General features: G+C 31.0%; 1 protein-coding gene across 1 annotated transcript; it reads right to left on the bottom strand.

Annotated features, from left to right (window-relative positions):
• Window positions 1–3,053: 3,053 nt before the first annotated feature.
• Window positions 3,054–7,673, bottom strand: LOC114307354 (protein CYSTEINE-RICH TRANSMEMBRANE MODULE 6). Its single transcript, XM_028252747.2, has 3 exons — window positions 7,308–7,673; window positions 7,014–7,164; window positions 3,054–3,221 (listed from the first exon to the last, which is right to left on the bottom strand). Exons 1-3 carry the CDS (start codon window positions 7,336–7,338, stop codon window positions 3,176–3,178), a joined length of 228 nt encoding a protein of 75 aa, XP_028108548.2. The 5' UTR covers window positions 7,339–7,673; the 3' UTR covers window positions 3,054–3,175.
• Window positions 7,674–20,354: the final 12,681 nt, after the last annotated feature.

Raw genomic sequence — 20,354 nt, 5'->3', positions numbered from 1 at the left:
CGTCCAATCTTGCGCTCGAGCGTGCAGACCAACAAAGTCGTCCACTCGAGCGACCACTCCTACGCTCGAGTGGGAATTCACAACTCTCAGAATCTTGGACAGACTGCAAAAGTACTGGAAGCCTCACAAGTCTGCTCGAACGTCAACTCCCCCGCTCGAGTAGAGGGAAAAATTATGGATCGTTACAGTTCAAGATGATGATCAAAACCACGATTGATGCAATATATATCTATATGAAGGAGGATCTGCTCCAATCTAGATTTTGAATTGGAAGGCATTGTTTGGGCCTGTAAGGCCCACCACGAGCTCCGTTGTGATGATTCGAGCTGTTTATTTTGTCGGGCACTTTGTGCATTTGATCTACACAAAAAATTAGGGCGATTTGATAATTATAACTTATTCAATTTATTGCATTTTTAACCCAAAAAAATTTGTGTTTTTAAAAATAAATTATAAATTTTTTTTGGATTAAAAACGCGATAAATTGAATAAGTTATAGTTATCAGATCAACCTAATTTTTGTGTAAATGAAATAGATAAAGTGCCCAACAAAATGAGTAGTTTGGATCATCGCAACAGGGCCCGTGATGGGCCTCACGTGCCCAAACGATGTTCTCCAATCCAAAATCTGAATTGAAGGGGATCCTCCTATATATATATATATATATATAGGGTAATGTTATGGTACACATTCTTAAAAGGCGTGTATCGTATGCAAGTTATGATATTTGTAGAGTTGATTACCACAAGGCCATGTTTGATTGGGGGTTTGAGAGGGTGGATTGGATTAGCAATTTGTGGGACCCACCAAACCCTTGTTTGGATGCAACAAAATGTCATAGGATTAGTAGTGAAGGAAGCTTAGTAATCCCCCTATGTAAGGGGATTAGCTTGGATGAATTTTAGGTGATATTAGAAAAATAGTGAGGGGATTTTGTCTATTTTATATAATTTCTTTTTTTTTTACCAAGTGCACCTATTTATTTTAGTTTTTTTAATATAGAAATAATTTATTTATTTATTTTATATAAAAATAATTTAACAATCTAATCACTAATCATCTCTCACACTATCATCAAAACAAATACACTTTTACTTACTCCCCTCACTAACAATCTATACATTAACAATTTCTTCACTACCAATCTTCTTACTAATAATCTCATCCAACCTAATCCGCCAAACAAACGTGGCCCAAATGTCATAATTAAATCCTTTTAGGATCATAACTCAAAAATAAAATTGCGTCATAACTAAACACCATATAAAGTATAACTAAAGAGTTTTTGAATTTTAACCAAAATAATGTCATAACTAATATCACAATTAGTCATAATTAACACCACAATGTGTATAAGACCATCTCTAACGTTTCACCAATTTTTTCATCAAATTTAAATTTAATGAAAAAATGCCCCTTTTGTTGCTCCAATATTGTTTTACTAGATAAGCATCAAATCAAAGATATGTTAAATCTTTTGCCAAATTGAGAATGGCTGGGAGCTTTCATCAATTTACTGTTCATAAGCGTTGGAGTTGCAGGTCATTTTCACTATCGGACGATCGGCCGGATGTCCGGCCGGTTGTTCCTCCGGATGAGCATCTCCTTACAAAAGTTTGTGAAAAAATTACACTGGCCGGTCGACCAGTCGAACATCTGCTCGGTCGTCCAGTATTTTGATGAAAGTTCAAAATTCTTTGTTGGAGCGCATGATATCAAATGAAATTTTTACTCAAATTTGGTGGAAAAAAAATACAACGTTGGAGATGCTCTAAATAAGTCATAACTAACACCGTAATAAGCCATAACCAAATATCACAAACGTTGTAACTAGAACATATGGAACAGTGTGTATAATATAATTTCCCTATATATGGTATGTGTGTGTTCACTTTGAGCACTTTGCACTAGGCATTCAACAACTCTCCTCGAAGGCTTGACAAAACTTTGAGGAGACAAATTTTTCCTCTTCTGTAGGCATTTTATGTTTAGCATTTTTGTACTAATCCTTATTTAAGGTAAGGAAAATATTAAATATTTCTTTCTCTAGGCACGTTCTTATACCATTTATTTATGATCTTAGTAATAAGTATTCTGAGACACATAAAAATAAAACCAAAATATGGATTGATCTGAAGTACATATTGAATATAATGATAATACCATGTAAAGTATCATCATTCAATAGACAATTTTGATTTGTGATAGAGACTATAATATTGTTGAGTTAGTAAGAGACAAAAATTATCCACTTCATTCATTTGAGACTTTTTATCGGTCAGTAACTCAGCGTATAATGGTGTCATCATTACACTCAATGCTAACGGGAAACAAATATCCCAAGTGCATTTATCTTTGTTTATTTTAATTTCATTTTGAGACTACTAAATGTTGTGGTTGTTAATGTGCTTGCACGAGTGTTGTTTGAATTTTCTTATATAATTAATTGTTGAATTTGTTATAACAACAATGATACATTCCACTAATTTGGGAGCACTAATGGACCATTAATGAGGTGAAAATTCAAAAAAAAAAAAAAGAAAAAAAAAAAACTTAAGGCCAAAACATCACATCAGTCAGTAGGACCCACTCTCTAGAGCTCCTTTAGTGCTCCCAATTTAGAGCTCTCAAGCATTTTTCTTGTTATAAATATATATAAATAATTTCCTATTGATGTCCAATGAACATAATTTTTATAAGAATGATATATTGAACGAGTTCTATACATTGAATAGTTTGAATGATTAAGATAAATCCAAAATCAGGCCCACCAAAACTCAAAACAGCAACATCCATTCCATTTCTTGTGTCTCCTGTATATGTAAACAATTTGGGCTCACCACTCTCAAACAGCCAATTAGCAATTGAATTAAAATCTCCCCTTCAACACTATTCTCATCTCTTTTAATCAAACAAATTACAAGAGCTTCTTGCTCTCTCTTACCTTTACACATTTTTATTTTTATTTTCGCACCAAAACCCTGTAATGATATCATAAAATAAAAAGGAGAATAGAACAAGAGAGTAAACCGTGTCAAGAGAATTGAGAGAATTAAACAATCCAGATGTCGCTTTTTATTAGACAAATAACAATCCAAAAATACAACATTGCGATATAATAATAAATATGACATGTGAGAGTTTGACAACGAAATACATCAATCCATCCTCAGATCAGAAACAGGCGTCCAATACACAGCAGCAACACAAGGCAGCACAACTGCATTCGAAACAAAGAATAAACATCATCACCATAAACACACACATAGGCCATGTTGGGGAATAGTCTCTTTTTTTTTTTTAGTCAAAATAGTTAATAAAGATAAATAATTTTTTTTTAAAAAAAAAAAGCTAAAATAATTAATACAAAATCTCACATTCTACACATCAATTAATTAATTTCTCTCTCACAACCATCTATTCAACAGCAAAAAAATTACAAATCATCCCAAACACAATTTTTTTTCTTATCTCATAAAATAGTTAAAAAATCAACTAAAATAGATAAATTCCTAAACGAGGCTATATATATTACACTAGTATGGAGAACAGAAATGCCTTATAGCTCGAAAAGGAGGGGCTCGATTGGCCCGAATGGGTGTTCACAGGACAACCACCCGGACAACCGAGTGAAACACTTGTCTACCGTGGTTGTCACGGTGACAACCGCGGCTATCAGCCTTCTCGCCGAATGACCGGCCAGACGACCGACAAGATGAGTTTCGAGCCATTCGGGTCAAGCTCAAATTCGAGTTACACAACAGTGCTACTATGGAGAAAACTTCAATGCTACAATTCCAAAAATTACAATAAAAAAATTTATTGTGTGAAACCAGTTCATCTAAACCATGACCTCACAATACAATAAATGAATCTCACTCGCATATTATTTTGGGCAAAATTATGGACTCCTAGTTTTCTGTAGAGAAAATACAAGTATTTCACAATTTTGATATAATTATATTAATGTCTCTGTTAGTAAGGTTAAAGAAACTAAAACTAATGCAAATAGTGTAAAATTGCAATGATTAATATATATATATATATATACACACATATATTTCATGGTAAATTTATGACATCATCATTTTTCTATGGGTCATGCTACTATATACACACCCTCAATGTGAAAATTATGACATTTGTGATATTCCTAATTAAATCATTTTCAATCATAACTAAAAAAAATAATGAGTCATAACCAAACACTACCTAAGGTATTACTAAAACATTTTGAATCATAGCAAAATAATAGTTATAATAGATCATAACCAATTTCATAATAAATCATAATTAATAGTAAAATGATTCATAACTAAAGATCACAAATATTATAGCTCGGGCATATGGTATACACCCCAAAATAGGGTGTATTATAGAATTTCCCTTTTTGCTATTTATATGACTAACAAAATACTGATGAAAATTGGCTATGTGTTATATGAATTAAAACTTTAAGAGATCTCAATATAACTATACCAAAACTATAGGATTCTCTGTATTTTCTTCAAATGTCAGGACAGATTAGTGTAATTTATCCACAATATATATATAGGGTCTTAAGGCACTTGTTAACAATCCATTAAATGAGTATTAACTTTCTCCACTATATATTATATTGTTTATATTCTATTATATTAAGTAAAACATGACTTGGTGTTTATATTACGATTTTTTCCAAACTTTGATCCTGGAAGATTTTCAAATTTATAATTATTTTAAATTATGAAAAGATCATTACACTTGCTTTGGATAATGTAATGGAGAGAATTACAATTCATTTTTTCTTATTTCCAAATTATCTAATAGGTTAGGCCCCCTAAACTACATTTGTTAAGCCTGTAATTACCGTTATTTGATTATTCTAATAGATTTGCATGTTGTGCAGGTTATTCGAGTCCTTGCAATGAAAGTGAGTTTAAATGAAAAGATTAAACGTTCTCAAAAAAATGAAAAGATTAAAGGATCGCAAGATGAGACCAAACAAAATAAGAAGGAAACTGTTCGACTGTTGAGGTGCACTTGGGCGCAAGTCATGGTGAGCCCAGGTTCACTATCTGAGTGAGCCCAGGCATTGGTGAGCCCAAGCGCATGACGCACTAGAAAGTCTAAAAAGGTTCTTCAATTATTCAAAAATGGCACAAGAGGCAAGAGGGATGCAAGCTAAGGTTCTAAGAATGTAGTTCTCCACATTTATGGCATTCTTCACATTCTCTATGGACAACTAAACTTCTTCCATAAAGTGTTTAACCAAGTAATTTTGATTTGTTGTATTATTTTAGGATTGATTAGTTAATATGGTGGTTGTATAACATGGACGATTATTTATATAAGTCTTGTTAACAAATGTCTTTAGGACCTGAGGCGGAGGGAATAAGGATCAGGGGGTTCATTTGCCCCCCTAGGCTTTTCATATTTACACTATTTCTCTTATATATAAAATTTATATTTAATTTGTTTTTTATAAAATTATAATAGTGCCCTTTCCTTAAATCATGTAAAATTCTTTTACATTTTAAAATTTTTAAAAGTGCTCTATTATATATATATATATATATATATTGTTCAGTCTTTTATACTCAAAATTGAAAAGTTAATGGTAAGAATTGAATTAAGTGAATATTTCATTCTTATCATGAGATTCGTTTAGTTTATTGTTTTCTCTATTGTGAGATTTTTTGTTGAGTTGATAGCGTTGAATTTGTTAATCATAAATCCAGCTGAGTTATTGATTGTAGATTTCTAAGCTATATTGATGTAATTCTCATGATAATTGTAATATTAAATCTCAACAATGGACCAAAAACAAAAAAAATTTATACATTCAATAGTATCTTCTTGTTGTTTATGGTGGATTTTTTTTCTCCTTTCAATGATGTGAGTAATAGGTGCCCCTTCTATTTTGAATTTTTAGTTCTGACATTGCTTAGGACACAAGTAAAAGATAAAATACATTTTTCATAAATTTCAATACACTTTTATTGAAATCTATACACTTTTAAATATTTTTACATATTTTTAAGAATTTTTTTAACACTTCTCAACATTAAACAATTCTCCCGAGCACTTGTTAGCATTTTTCTATTTATATATAATCGGTTTTAATGTTCAATCTCGTATTGCGTTTGATTTATGTGATTTTAGATATAATAGTTTATGCAATAGTAATCTTTGTGTATGTATTTAAGGATTGAGACAAGACAACTCATGTCTAGAGAATGTTTTGTTCTAATCTAAGATGAGTTATACCTAATTCTAAAATTCATGAATCAGCTAGAAAACACTATTTAAGAAGAGATTTTCAAGATGTAAAGCTACTCAACCTTTCAGTCTTTGTGATTCAATATCCAAACTTCCCCCTCACAAAGATTGACATACAAAGAGATTCACAACAACCTCATAAAACACCCATTATTTTTTTAAAGAAATTACGGACAACTGTAATTCTAAAAAAATAATTATAAATTAATAATAAAAATTATCTATTTTAATAAATTTAAGATATAAAATTTTCAATAAATCTGTAATTATTTTTTAAAGAAACACAGAACAATAATTATCCCTTTTTTAAATTGTACATCTACTCATCATTCTCTTCTAATATATTATAGGGTAAATCACAAATACACATGAATTTTGATTAAACTATGAATCATCCATCATGTGGTTCTAAAAATTAAATTTCACTCTTACAGTTTTTAATTTCATAATAAATCGCTCATTTATTAATAAATTATGAAATCAATTAACGATTTTTAATGATGTTAGAAATATATTTTAATTAATAATTTAAGTAATTTTATTATTATATAAGAGAATAATTATAAATTTTATTTTTTTATTTAATTTTATAAAATAAAAAATTCTGACAATAAATTATTTATAATTTTTCAAATCACGTAAAACAATCTATCCTATTTATAATTTACTCTACATTATTATATATATATATATAGAGAGAGAGAGAGAGAGAGAGTTGGGGTGGAGGGGGTGGGGGGTGGTTATGACTCACCATCCCTTCCAGAAGCCATCACCCCTGGATTGGGTTTGGGGTAGAGGTTGTTGGTTATGGTGTTGAACTTGATCATCTCTCATGGGATAACCTGCTGGTGGTGGTGGTGCTACTGCTGCTGGGTATGCAGTGCCAGGTGGAGGATATGCAACTGTTAATTTAATTTCAAAAAAAAAAAAAAAAACCAATATCTCAATAAATAAACCGAAAAACTAAAAAGACCGAATTTGAAAGACAAACTATGAGAAAACGATCTCCCAAGGAAATTAAAAAAAAAGGGTGCAAAAAACATACCTTGAGGCTGGTTTTGATTGTAGTGATTCATGTTGAAAACAGATCTATCTATCTATCTGTCTATTCTATCTTACCACAATACAATACTATGAGGGATAAAGGGATGGAGCAGATATATATAAGATCACGATTGGGTTTTATATATAAAATAAAACAATAACAATGCTACAATATTAATAATAAGGATTAGGTGGAGAAACAGACAGACTAATGGTGGAGCTGTTGACTGTTTTGATTGGCGGCGAAGCAAACGAGGGCGGCGACAAACGCGTAGGAGGAGAACCCAAAGATCAGAAAAATTATTGGCAATGTCATATCTCTTACCAATTATAATTTGTCATATTTTTTTAGGTTGCTTAATCAGTTAATACTAATTAGCATGTCTTAAGCTTGTCTCAAGCTTACTTTGAGAGGTGAGAACAAACTTTCATGTTATAGTCTCTTACTTGGAACAGACAATAGGACACCCTGTGATCTCCTCAAGAGACGCCGCCTTGAACCTGCGGGAGAGTAGGAGGATTTTTCTGTAAAGAAAAAATAATAATAAAAAAATAAAAAATAATTGGCATGTCTCAATCTCTTCATATCCTCTTGACGGATAGAATAGTGAAATTCATTATTTTGGATGCGTCATTATACCTTTTTATTATATAATTCATATATTTGGATTAATTATATTTTCTATATTATTTATATATATTCAAAATAATGTGTAAATAAAATAATTTTTAAGTAGAACCCTAGCAATTATAAGAAAAAAAATGTTAAATACTCTAAAATTTTTACTAAATATCACACATTAATATAAACTCCATACTTATGTGGAATCTACTTCATATAAAATGTTCGATAAAAATTTTGGTATTCTTATTAGTCTTATTATTGGAAAGAAAGATCATGGAGAGAGATCCCAAGGGTCAAAGTAATGTTTTATAAAAAAAAATGTTAATATGTATATATGCACCAATTGATATATTAATTAGTGTCTTAATTGATGATATATTATAATTTAAGATATTTTTAGTATTTGTAATTTAAATAATGAGTAAAATCAATAATAATATCATAACAAATATTAATATATTAATTGATACATGTAGTACCACTTTTAACTATTAACATATCTTAATATTAAGCATATTTTGTGAGTGTTTGGAAAGTAGGTTTTTATGTATATTTTTTTAGTTGTAGAATATTATTGGATAAAATTTTTTTAGTGTTTGGGAAGATAGTTATATTTTTTTTTATTGTATGTAATATTTGTGAGAGAAAAAGTAAAATAATTATGAGATTAGATGTGATATTTTGTTTGATTTTATTTTTTAATTTTACAAAAATTTGTCTTTTAATAAAAAAAAAAAAAAAAAACCCAACACACAAACTTTCCAAACACCAGCAAAGGTCTAATCGAAATCCACGTGGCGTCGAGGTGGAGTGAAGACGGTCAACATCCGCAACCGTCCTTGGTTGGACCACGTGGTGGTAGTTGGTTGTTCGCTTTTTCTCTTTTTTTTTTTTTGAAATTTGGTCAAAGTTTTTTCATAAAACAACTTTAATGTATCCGTGGTGATAGATCCACTTAAAAAAAGACCACTAAATCAGTTCTAATGAGTTGGTAGTCCAAAAAAAAAAAAAAACAAAGAGCAAAACATCAAATCAATTAGGGGCACAATGTTTTTAGAGCTATTAGAGCTTATTGTTTTAGTGGTCTCAAACAATTTTCTTAATCTATTAAGAAGATGTATAAAAAAAATTCATAAAAAATTAAATATATATTAATATAATCAAAATGTATTTAGTGAGTAATTTAATATTTTAAATTTTAAAATAATATATCTTTTAATTTAAATGTTAATTTTTAATAAAATTAATATTTTAAAAATTGTCTCATCAAAATCTATCAAATAAGATTTATATAAATATGAAATTCTTAAAAAATATTTTAAAAAATACCGTCAAAATTGATGTAAACAGTAACATGTTATTATGTCTCACAATAACATATTATTTTAGTTCACAATAATATTTTATTGTTACAAAAAATAGAGTAAATACTAGATGAACCAATTAAAAATACAAATACACAACATTTTTAAAATTGTATAAAATAAAATAAAAATGTTTCTTGTCAAAAGAGTTCTGTAAGATATATATATATATATATATATACATGGGTAATATTGTTCAAGAAAAAAGAAATTTTTTTTTTTTACTCTACCCTTACTCAATTATGCATCTCTTCCTCGGAAGGTTTATGAAGTAAAATAGATTGGATTGCCCTTTTTACCTAACAAGGTTCCAATGGAAACATTTTGGCTAAATTTCCCTATTTTTTTTTAGAACTATGTTAGGACTTCAAATAATTTATTAAATTTTTTACCAAATCTCTTACATAGATATGGGATCCAAACACAAGTGGATTTGTGTGGATTTCACGTCTATGTGAGAAATTTAATAAATTATTTAGAATCCATAACATTTTTCCTTTTTTTTTTTAGGTAGACAATTATCCTTTGATTAGAGATTACTTTTATTAAAATAAATTAGTAGTTGACTCGTGCGATGTACGAGTTAATTTTTTTTTCTTTTTAAATAATATTTTATAAAATTAAATTAAATTGTTTATATATACCTATATATAAATTATTTTTAAAAATATGTTGCAATGTATGCAAAAGAATAATATTAATTTTTTCATAATAAATAAATAAATAATAATTTAAATTGAATTATTTATGTATATATCTATGGATTATATATAGAACTATTTAAAAAATATATTTCAAAATATTCATTGCAATTTTCATTCTGTTAAATTATGAAACTGTAGTTTAAATATATATATATATATATATATGTATATATATGATACTTTTGTACTTAATTTCAATATAATAAAATAAATATTCATTTTAATATTAAAAATAGTGATTAAATTGGAGAAAAAAATCATTTAAAATTAAAGAATGATTCTAATTATTTATTTTGATAATCTTAACCTTATTGTTCTATAAAACTGTTATTTAAACAGGTATATATAATAATTTTATTTCAATTATTTATGTATATTTTAATAATCTTAGCCCTACCAGGCTATAAAGTTGTAACTGAAATAAATATATAATGATATTATATGATATTAAATTATAAAATAGTAAAATAAACACTTAATTTGACGTTAATAATAATAGTTAAATTGGAAAAAAAAAGTAGTAACATACAATTAAAAGTGATTCTAATTATTTATTTTTTCATTCAATTGGACATTTATAATAAAAAAAAGTTGGAATGAAAGTTATAAAAAAAATTATTTTAAAAAGTTAAATATAAGTATGTTGCGGTTAGATTAATTATGTTGAGTATTGATTTTTCTTTAATATCTATTTTAAAACTATTTGTACATAATATATATAATTACATATATGTATATAAAGTTTAAATTAAATATAAATTTTTCTTAGTTAACAATTTCATGTTAAATAGGAAACTCAATATAAATTAATAATAAAATATAAATAAGAAAAAAAAAAAAGAAAAAGAAGAAGAAGAAGAAGAAGAAGAAGAAGAAGAAGAAGAAGAAATGTATCTAATTTTAATATAAAAATTGAATACTTGAATAAAAGTGAAAAAAGTAGAAGAAAATTAATTCGTAAAATATTTTTTAGTACGTATAATTATTTTAATTTTTATTTATGAGTAGTTTAGATTAAGTAGAAGTCTTTTAAATATTGGATTTTAGAAATAATTAAGTATAAGGGTATGTTACGTGACACTTAAAAATAAAACAAATAAAAAAAAAAAAAAAAAACAAAAGAGAGATATGCCACGTAGGAAAGAGAGAAATTTTGAGGGTAAATATTACTTTTATATATATATATATATATAATTAAATATAAATTAATATTAAGACATTAATAAGATAGACAAAACATATAAAAGAAAATTAATTTAATCTGTGCGATACATATAATTAAACACATTCTGTCTTATTTATTTATTTGTATATCAAGATAATTTTTTTCAAATATCATAATAATTAAATTATAATTATATACATGAAAAATAAGTATTTCTCAAATAGAATCCATATAAAATTGATTAGTATAATTGAAATTGAGTTTGTGTAGAACTTTATATGTAAATGAAAAATGCATGTTGATGTGGATTTCTTTATGTAGAGGGTTAGAAATTAAGATCGAAATTAAGTATGGACCTAAGTGCGGAGGTCACCCCTGTTAGGCGACCAAGAATGATTCAAGGAGTATAGGCCAAAGCCCAAGAAAAGTGGGTGAACAGTAGGTCGGATTACGTCCGACCCGCCAAAGGTCCAAACAAACTCCATGAAGGAAAATGTCTAAGTCAAGTTGCAGAGGCAGCACTTGCAGAGGTCAAGTTGCTGAGGCACTTTGTTTCAGCGCTACCATTCCTAGTTTGTCAGCACCACCGTCTCAAGTATTGTCAAGTTACTGAGAAAGAGAAAACCGGAGGAACTAATTTGCAGAGGCAACACTTGTAACTGTCAAGTTGCGGAGGTACTCTGTCGGCGCTGCTATTTCTAATATTGTCGGCGCCGCCATTTGAACTTGCCACGGGAAACAGTCACCGTAGCAACTACAACTGCCACAACTAACTTGCAGAGGGAACACCCCACCAAGATGATAGTAGCTTTTGAGAGAAGTTTTCCCTCCACAAGTAGAGGCTAATGCTTGGCATCGATAGCAGGCCGCAAGGCATTAGTAGCCTAAGGTTGATAATAGGCCCCCTAAAGTCATCATTAGCTTGGTGTTGATAGTAGACCTCGAAGCTTACTAGCTTGGCGCTGATAGCAGGTCCCAAAGCTTACTAGCTTGGCGTTGATAGCAGGTCCCAAAGCTTACAGGTTGGAGTTGATAGCAGACCCAAAAGTACCAGTATACCGCGGTGACCTCGCTAAGATGCATGGTAGGCCAAAAGTAAAGGACTTCATTTCCATTACCCAAGTCATGGACCTACCTTAGTTGCATAGACAAGACCAAGGAAATTCCCTTAGGTTTCGTACTAAGGCACAACATGGCTGATAGCAAGCTTGGCTGTGGCCTTCGCTCTAAAAAGCTGAGGAGTTTGTGGTTAAGCGGCTAAGGGTGGAGGCGTCGCTAAAGTGAACACGAATATAGCTAATAGCAAGCTATGAAGTCCTGAAAAGGCATGTCTTGGCTAAACCGAACTAAAAAGACAAGTGCAGCGGCAAACATTACCGCCACAAGTGCACTTGTTGAGGTTCAAGCTGGAGAGGCAAGTTGTAGCGGCAAACACTCTTACCGCAAAGTGCTTGTTGAGGCATCGGTGCCAAACAAATAGTACATAATACATGTAGAGGGACACACAACAACTTCAGCCTAGTGGTCATGTGATTATCAGAGACACATGCTCTCACTTTATTTGGCCACTTGGTATCCTTTGGTGCCAAGGAGAAGGCTATAAATAGGGCCCATTTCGCAAGATCCAAGAAGAGGATTTTTAGGAACTTGGGAAATGCTACCCATTTGTGCACTGTTATTATTTTCTTCTTGAACCACTTGCTCCACCCTCACCTAATTACTCACTCTCTAATTTTTTAGATTTTTGTTGACTCATTTCTCTAGCCATTTCGACTTTGTTGGACCATTGACATAATTTTGTCTCTCTAATCACTCTCTTAATCACTGTTCATCTTGAACCCTTTACAGTTTAAAAAAAATAAGTCTTTAGAATATGTCACTTAAGAATGAGAAAAATATTATTTTTAATATATATATATATATATATATATATGAAGTGAATATACATATTTATATATCTTATTATTTGTATTTAATTTGGCACAACTTGACGACTAATTTGAAGTCCCCATGTGGCAATATTTACTAGCATAAAAAGAAAATGAAAAAAAAGTTCATAAAAAGAAAAAAAAAAAAAAGGTTCAAATCGTTGTGAATAAAAATTGTAATTATTGGGTATGAAAGTTGTTATATCAATTTAAGTCTGAATAAGATAGTTGACATTTATTTATTTATTTTTTATTTTTTTATTTTTTTTTGTAAAGCACGCCAGTTACAGTTCCCAGTCCTATTTTTTCCCCCTCTATTCTCTCCCTCTTGGGTTGAGATTTTCTGTCCCAAGTTGCTGTACCGGTCGCGATTTGCTTTTCGTATTCAAGGGTTAAGTATCGTGATGGTCAGTAACTGATGTTATTTTTAATTAATTTTTGAACAAATTAATAAACGCAAGTAGAAATAATATTTAAGTGAATGTATCAAAATAACCATTAGAGTTTCTATTTTTATTACAAAATTTATTGACTAAAAGGCCGATATTTACATATAAAAATATCATAAAAGTACTGTGTGTGTCTATTCCGCAGTCCCACGTCTAAGACTTTTCAAAAATTATACCTGAATTGCATTGTTTATTGAAAATTAGTAAACAGCTATAAGCACATGACAGAGTGAGAAATATTATACCAAGCGTATAAAAGACACAAAATAACCATGGATGGTTATGTAACTAAAATATTTAAGATAACTTAGTCTGAACAAATAATTATTTAAGTAGCAAAACTGAGATTATGTAAATAAATAACCATAATCACGGTACCGAACAAAACAGAACAGAGGTCACAGGAGTGACAATCAGAACAGAGGTACAGATTCAAGAGGTGGCTCGTACGGATTATAGAGGTGGCTCCCACAATGGTGAAACACTTATCTCTGCACAACACTTTGCTCTGTATAAAACAAAGGCCAGTGATTATTTAAGTCCCCTAAGACATGAGACTCCCGTAGTGATACTTATAAAACATAATTATTTATAAGGTCATTATCAAATATTTTTTAAAATATAAATAAATATATCAACAGGTTTCATTTTAAACAATAAAATTAAGAAATTAATTCACGTAATTAAAATATTTATAAAACATAACTTATATTAATATAACTAATAAAATATAAATTATATAAAATAAATTATAATAAATCAAAATATATACAAAACATATTATAATAATTCAAAATATAATATAACACGCCTTAATATGAATTCTTTCCTTTTCTCCTTCGGCTATGACTCTTTCACCACTGTCTAGATTACTTTCTCACTCTTCTTTTTCCTTGCTCCCAGTTATGAGCTCAATTCATTATTTATAGGGGTGAGCATGGTCCGGATTGGACCGGATTGGGATAAAACCAGGACCAATCCGTTATTTACGGTTCCTAAAAAATTGGAACCAATCCAATCCGTTTAAATCATGGAACCAATCCGAACCAATCCATTTAAATACGGATTGGATCGGTTTAGGACCACGGATTCACATAATTAAATAACAAAAATATATATATAACACTTGAATTTCATAAAAATATAAACATAGCGCTATATTAGTTCCATAATAGCAACATATTTTTTTATAATAACGACATACTGTTCTAGAATTTAAACAACCATAAGAAAACTGGTTTCATCATAAGTATTTAGACCATTGCAAATTAAAACTTAAAACTAACAAACAAAAGTAATAAAAGAAGATATTATACGATTTTAGGTTTGAGTTTAGATTTTACATAGAATAAGAAAAGATACTATGGGGGAGGATGTATAATAAAAATATAGACTATTTGTATACGGTCCGGATCGGTTCCAATCCGGAACCGTGGGATTCAATCCGGAACCAATCCGTGAACTACGGATTTTTAATTATTCAATCCGGAACCGAACCACGGATTCAAAAAACCAATCCAAACCTATCGGATTGGACTGGACTGGATCGGATTACGGATTTCACGGATTCCTTGCTCAGCCCTAATTATTTATGCCAAGCTTCTCACCGTAGCTACTATAATTATCCTATTGATAGACCTCCCACGTTGCAGGGTGATTACCACGTTGCTTGCCTAAGGCAATGCCACATTTCTTCCCTATATAGATTCATTGATTAATGGATAACCCAAAAGGGACAGCTCATGCAACCCTTTACGCCTTATTACCTTATGGCTCATGAGTTGACATAATTACATAGGTCATCTTTTTTTTTTTATTTTTTATTTTTTTATTTTGATTACAGAGTATGATCCTTAATTAAATTACATTTGGATATATATAATTGTAAAATTAAATATTTTTTTTCAATATCAATTTAACTATTTTATACTAATTCAGATTAAAGTATTCAAAAATAGAAATGTTACAGTACCAATCCTCTATCCCACTGCTATATTAATGCCACGTGTTTTTTAATCAAATTAGCAACAATCCTCATTAGTGGCGATCCCTTCTCTCTCCTCTCCCCTTTTCTTCTCTTCTCTTCTCTTCCTCTATGCTTTGCTAAGTATATATATATATATATATATATATATAATTTTTTTTGGATAGGAAAATGAATCAGAAAATGAAGATGGATGCACATGATTGCAATGACAAAAATGGAAGGATTGTATCAACATACAACTTCCCGAAATCTTCATCCTCCTTATTCAAAAGGTAAGACTAATCCTAAACAATCATTCACTAACCAAATCCCATGAAGACCAATCTCTAATTCAAACATCATTCCTCTGTGAAATATATGTATACATATACATACATCTAAATTATACAATCACAAAGTAAAAGCAAACATGGTAGAATCTTGAAACCCAAAAAATATTTGTTAAAGACACAATCCTAATTATGTTTTCTGTTGATTTTAATCTTCAAGAAACTTCCAAAACCCAGACAGGGCCTAGGCGAGGTTCTAAGTTTGGGCCCCTCCCCTTTTACATACGTCCAAAATATATATATATATATATATATATTTGCTAGTGGCAACTCAAGTTTGCTTGAGTAAATTTGGGCCCTTTGTTTGTTTTTTCAATTGGACTAATTTTTTTATTTATTTTTAATATAGGCCTGCAACATATTTTTATTTGGACCTTTTATAGTGAGCTGTTTTATTTTAATGGGTTGTTTTGTTTTTGAGAGCTTCTAACAATAATTGAATTTTATTTTAAACTTAATAGTATAATGGATCTTCAAAATTTGAAATCTTATTTTGGACTAAATTTTGAAGGCCCTAAGCACAGGCCTTACTCGCGTTAGCCCAGGCCGGCCCTGAACCCAGATTGCCACTAATTTCTCCTCTCGACCCAATCATCACTGAGTACAAATCCAATATTCCAGTCTTTGCCGAGAGAGATCTGGTCAAGTCCAGATCGCTACTGATTTGATTAATAGACACATGGCGATAACATAGCCGTGGGACAAAAGATTGGTATAGCAACTTGGGATAGAAGATCTCACCCACTATTCTCTCTGCTATAACTGACAAAGAGGCTCCAATCATGATGCACACTGCATAGATTTCAAGATTTCTTAATGACTATTCTCATTGTCTCAGCTTCCCTAACTTCTTACATTAGTGGAATAGCTCCGAAATACTTAGAAAGAGACGCATAGTAAGACGTCAAGTCCTTTCACCGGTTGACCGGCTAGACAATCGGCTGAAGCACTTGTTTATCGCAGTTGTTACTTTGTCGACTGCGACTATCAGTCTCTTTGCTGGACGACCGGCTAAATAAATTTAAGATAAATTCACGCCCCAATATTCAAGGCGTGTAGCACCACTCTATATCATAAAAAAAACATGGAAAATGAGAGGTTGATGGTGACCAGAGAGCAAGGAAAACAAGACAAAACTTGATTAGAATTGCAAACACAAATTAAATTTTGGAAAACTGTTAGCACATCCAGAGGATTTTAAGGAACATGGGCATACTTTTAAGAAAGTGTGGGTGGTCGTTTATGGATGAAAATTAGTAGAAATATATTTTGGTCATCTATGATCTTTATGATCTTTAGTATCAAGCGGTCAATTAGGTCTTATTAAAACTGATTAAATAGATTATTTGTCCTGTCAACTTACAAAATAACTTGTTTTACTATTTCAAACAAGTTATTTCATGTCTTATATATCTTTTGATCTTATTCATTCTGATAGTTGGAGGTCTTTCCCTACTTCTACCACGGGTGGATCTAAATATTTTTTCATTCATTATTTTTATTTTTATTTTTATTTTTTGAGAAAATAAATAAACAGCAAGCATTATATAAAGTAGGAAAATTATTTACAGAATGTGTTAAATCATGTGCAGGTTTAACATCTTGACGCTTGACCTTAAATACATAAAGATAATCAAAATACTTACTAAACATCTTGACGCTTGACCTTACATACACAAAGATAATCAAAATACTTAGGCCAAGTTTGGCATGATAGAAAAAAGACAAAAAATCACTATCTTATTTAAGTCACATCATCTTATTTAAGTCACATCACATCTCTAACGTATCACTTCAAATCCAACCCATATTTTATAAAAAATCAAAAAATACACTTATTTAGTTTTCTTAAATTAGGCCTTACTAAACGACTTCATATGTACTATTATAGCGGAAGAAGACCAAAAAAGAAACTCTTTTATGTAGTACATCTATCAAAAGCTATGAGTCCATCCATATACATAATTTGTGCAAAATTTTGTTCTTTTTCCCATTGGATCGCCCTTTGGCAAGCCATCACTTCCTCCGCAATAACCCTACCAACCAACTAGAGAGAAACTGGTTGGACAACCAAGAGTCCTAGCCCTTTTGCGATTTTCGACTTAGGGTTTGCGATTCCTGACAGGCCTCCGGTGTGCATCCGGCGAGGCTTTAAATCTGCTGCTCTTACCTTCTCTAGTTAATTTTTGTCTTCTAGGGAGGAGGAGTTGAGGAAGTTGGGTTTCAACTTGCTTTTGCACCGATTTGGCCTTCCCCTTCCTTTCCCCTAACCTCATCCCCTTTGTCTTGTCTTCCTCACTTATAATTGCAAAATAATAAACTTTTTCAATTCTTTTAGCTTTCCTCTCACCCCTCTATTTGTTCTATGTCCTTTGCATCTTTCTTAGCAAGTCTTTAAAAACACAATTTTTGATAGTGCTGTTTGGAGCTCAACACAGATCTACAAAGAGGGTAGTATCAGTTTGACCTTCTCTCTTCTAGTTTATAGTTGTTGTGCATCATCATTCTCCTTTGTAGGTTGTTATTTTTGTGGGTGTTGTGTTTTTGTTAATTTACTTTAGTTACTATGGTTGTTGTGGGGGGTGCAAATATGTTGAAAAAGAATTTTCTCCTTAATTCTAAGCCGGTTAATAGGTGTTCATCTACGGACACAAAAGGTAAATGTATTGCAGTGGAAATAGATTTCATTCGGGACAAATTGGAAAACAAGTCACCATTTGATATGTTTTCATATCTTTTTTTTTCTTTTTTCCTTTTTTTGTGTGAAATTGAGGTATTCGGCTTTTACCGTTGGGCTGCGTCCACTGACTAATCCTCAAAGGGAACAATCATAGCATTCCACCGTCGTGGCCCCCCACTTAAATCCCAAGAGTCTCAGAGAAAAATTGAATCGGTGATCGTGCACCTAATCTACACAATCCCGTGTATGCCCTTACCACTGGGCCACCTTGGGGTGGGTATATGTTTTCATATCTTGATCCACTTGAAATTGCTTTAATCCGAGATACCTTGAGTGATGACTTCAATTTTGATTGGAAATCTGCTATAAGAAATCTTAAAGCAATGGACTCAGATGCCATGATGGAAGATACGATTAAAGAAGACTTTTCAATTGGGCAAAACAAGGCAATGCCATGAAATGTTTGTCCTTGCGTGAAAGATAATTTTGTTGTTGATGTTGGTTCTACATTTCCACAAGCTAAATTAAAGAAATGTGGTCTAGGAAGCGGTTTTGAAATGGGTGGTCCTTCACGAAGTAAAAGTCAATCTGCAATGAAAGATTGTGAGTGATGTTCTTACAATTCCGACAATTAACCATAGAAATGTGGTTTAGCAAATGATGGTAGAATAAGTAGTGAGCCAAATAAGGGTCAAAGGGAGGTGCTCCTCCCAAAATCCATCATTCGAAAAAGGTGATCATGCTCAAAAACTTGTCTGCCATCGGGATTAAGAAAAAAGAGTTGTCTCAGTCCGATATGCAAGTTGATCAGTCCGATAAGCCAAATGGTTTGTTGGATGATCAGAAATTGGAAGTTAAGGACATTGGCACTCATTCCACCTTCATTGATACATCACCGCAACCCTTAGAGGGTAATTCACTGCCACAACAACATTCCTAAGATATTAGAGATTGTGAAGAGTAGGTGAAGATATCGGGCTTGAAGACCAGGGTAATACTTCATAAAGGAGGTTCTAGGCGCATTCTAGCACCCAAACAACACTTTGAGGGTCATGAAGGAAGAATTGTCACTGAATCCATTCATTCTTCGGTTCACGTTCAGGACAAGCGGAAGAGAGTGCCTGTATCGAAAATAGTTGCAGTGACTCAAGCCTTTTTCATCTCTTCAACGGCAAACTCTTCTAAACCAGTAACCAATTTTCTGTCCTTTTGTTCTTACCCTGATAACGTGATTTCTAGTTTTGTTGCAGGAGTTCGATGAAGTCTAAGTTGCCGTCTTGAAGCTTCTTTGTCTGAGATAGGTTGTGGTACTTGGTGTTGTGCATGTTGTTTCTTATAGTCATTTTAGAAGTTGTTTTCTTTTCCTTGTCTATTATATCCTTGTATGTGGAACTCTATAAATGGTTATTATTGCAATTTTATCTTTCTCAACAATAACATAATTTCATATTATAAGAGTCATAACTTTATATATATATATATATATATATATATGTTCATAACCAAACAACACATTAGATATAACAAAAGATCTCATGAGCCATAACTAAAATAAGGTCATAATTAAAGAAAAAAATTAGTCATAACTAAACAAGAAATTGGCATAACTTAACGCTGTGTTTGGTTGGAGGATTTGAGGAGGGATTTGGAAAGGGAAAGGAAAAAGTTAGGTGAAATGTGAATAAAATATACATACATTTCACCTAATTTCACATACCTTTTCCCTTTCTCTTTTCAAATTCCTTCTCAAATCTCCCAACCAAACACAACATAAAAGTATATATGGTAGGCGGGTGTGTATACTAGAATTTCCCTTT

The sequence above is a fragment of the Camellia sinensis genome, chromosome 7, assembly GCF_055761805.1.
Source record: "Camellia sinensis isolate YWXY chromosome 7, ASM5576180v1, whole genome shotgun sequence".
Taxonomy (NCBI): domain Eukaryota; kingdom Viridiplantae; phylum Streptophyta; class Magnoliopsida; order Ericales; family Theaceae; genus Camellia; species Camellia sinensis.
The sequence above is the reverse complement of the archived record's forward strand: the minus strand, read 5'-3'. Positions and strand labels throughout refer to the sequence as shown.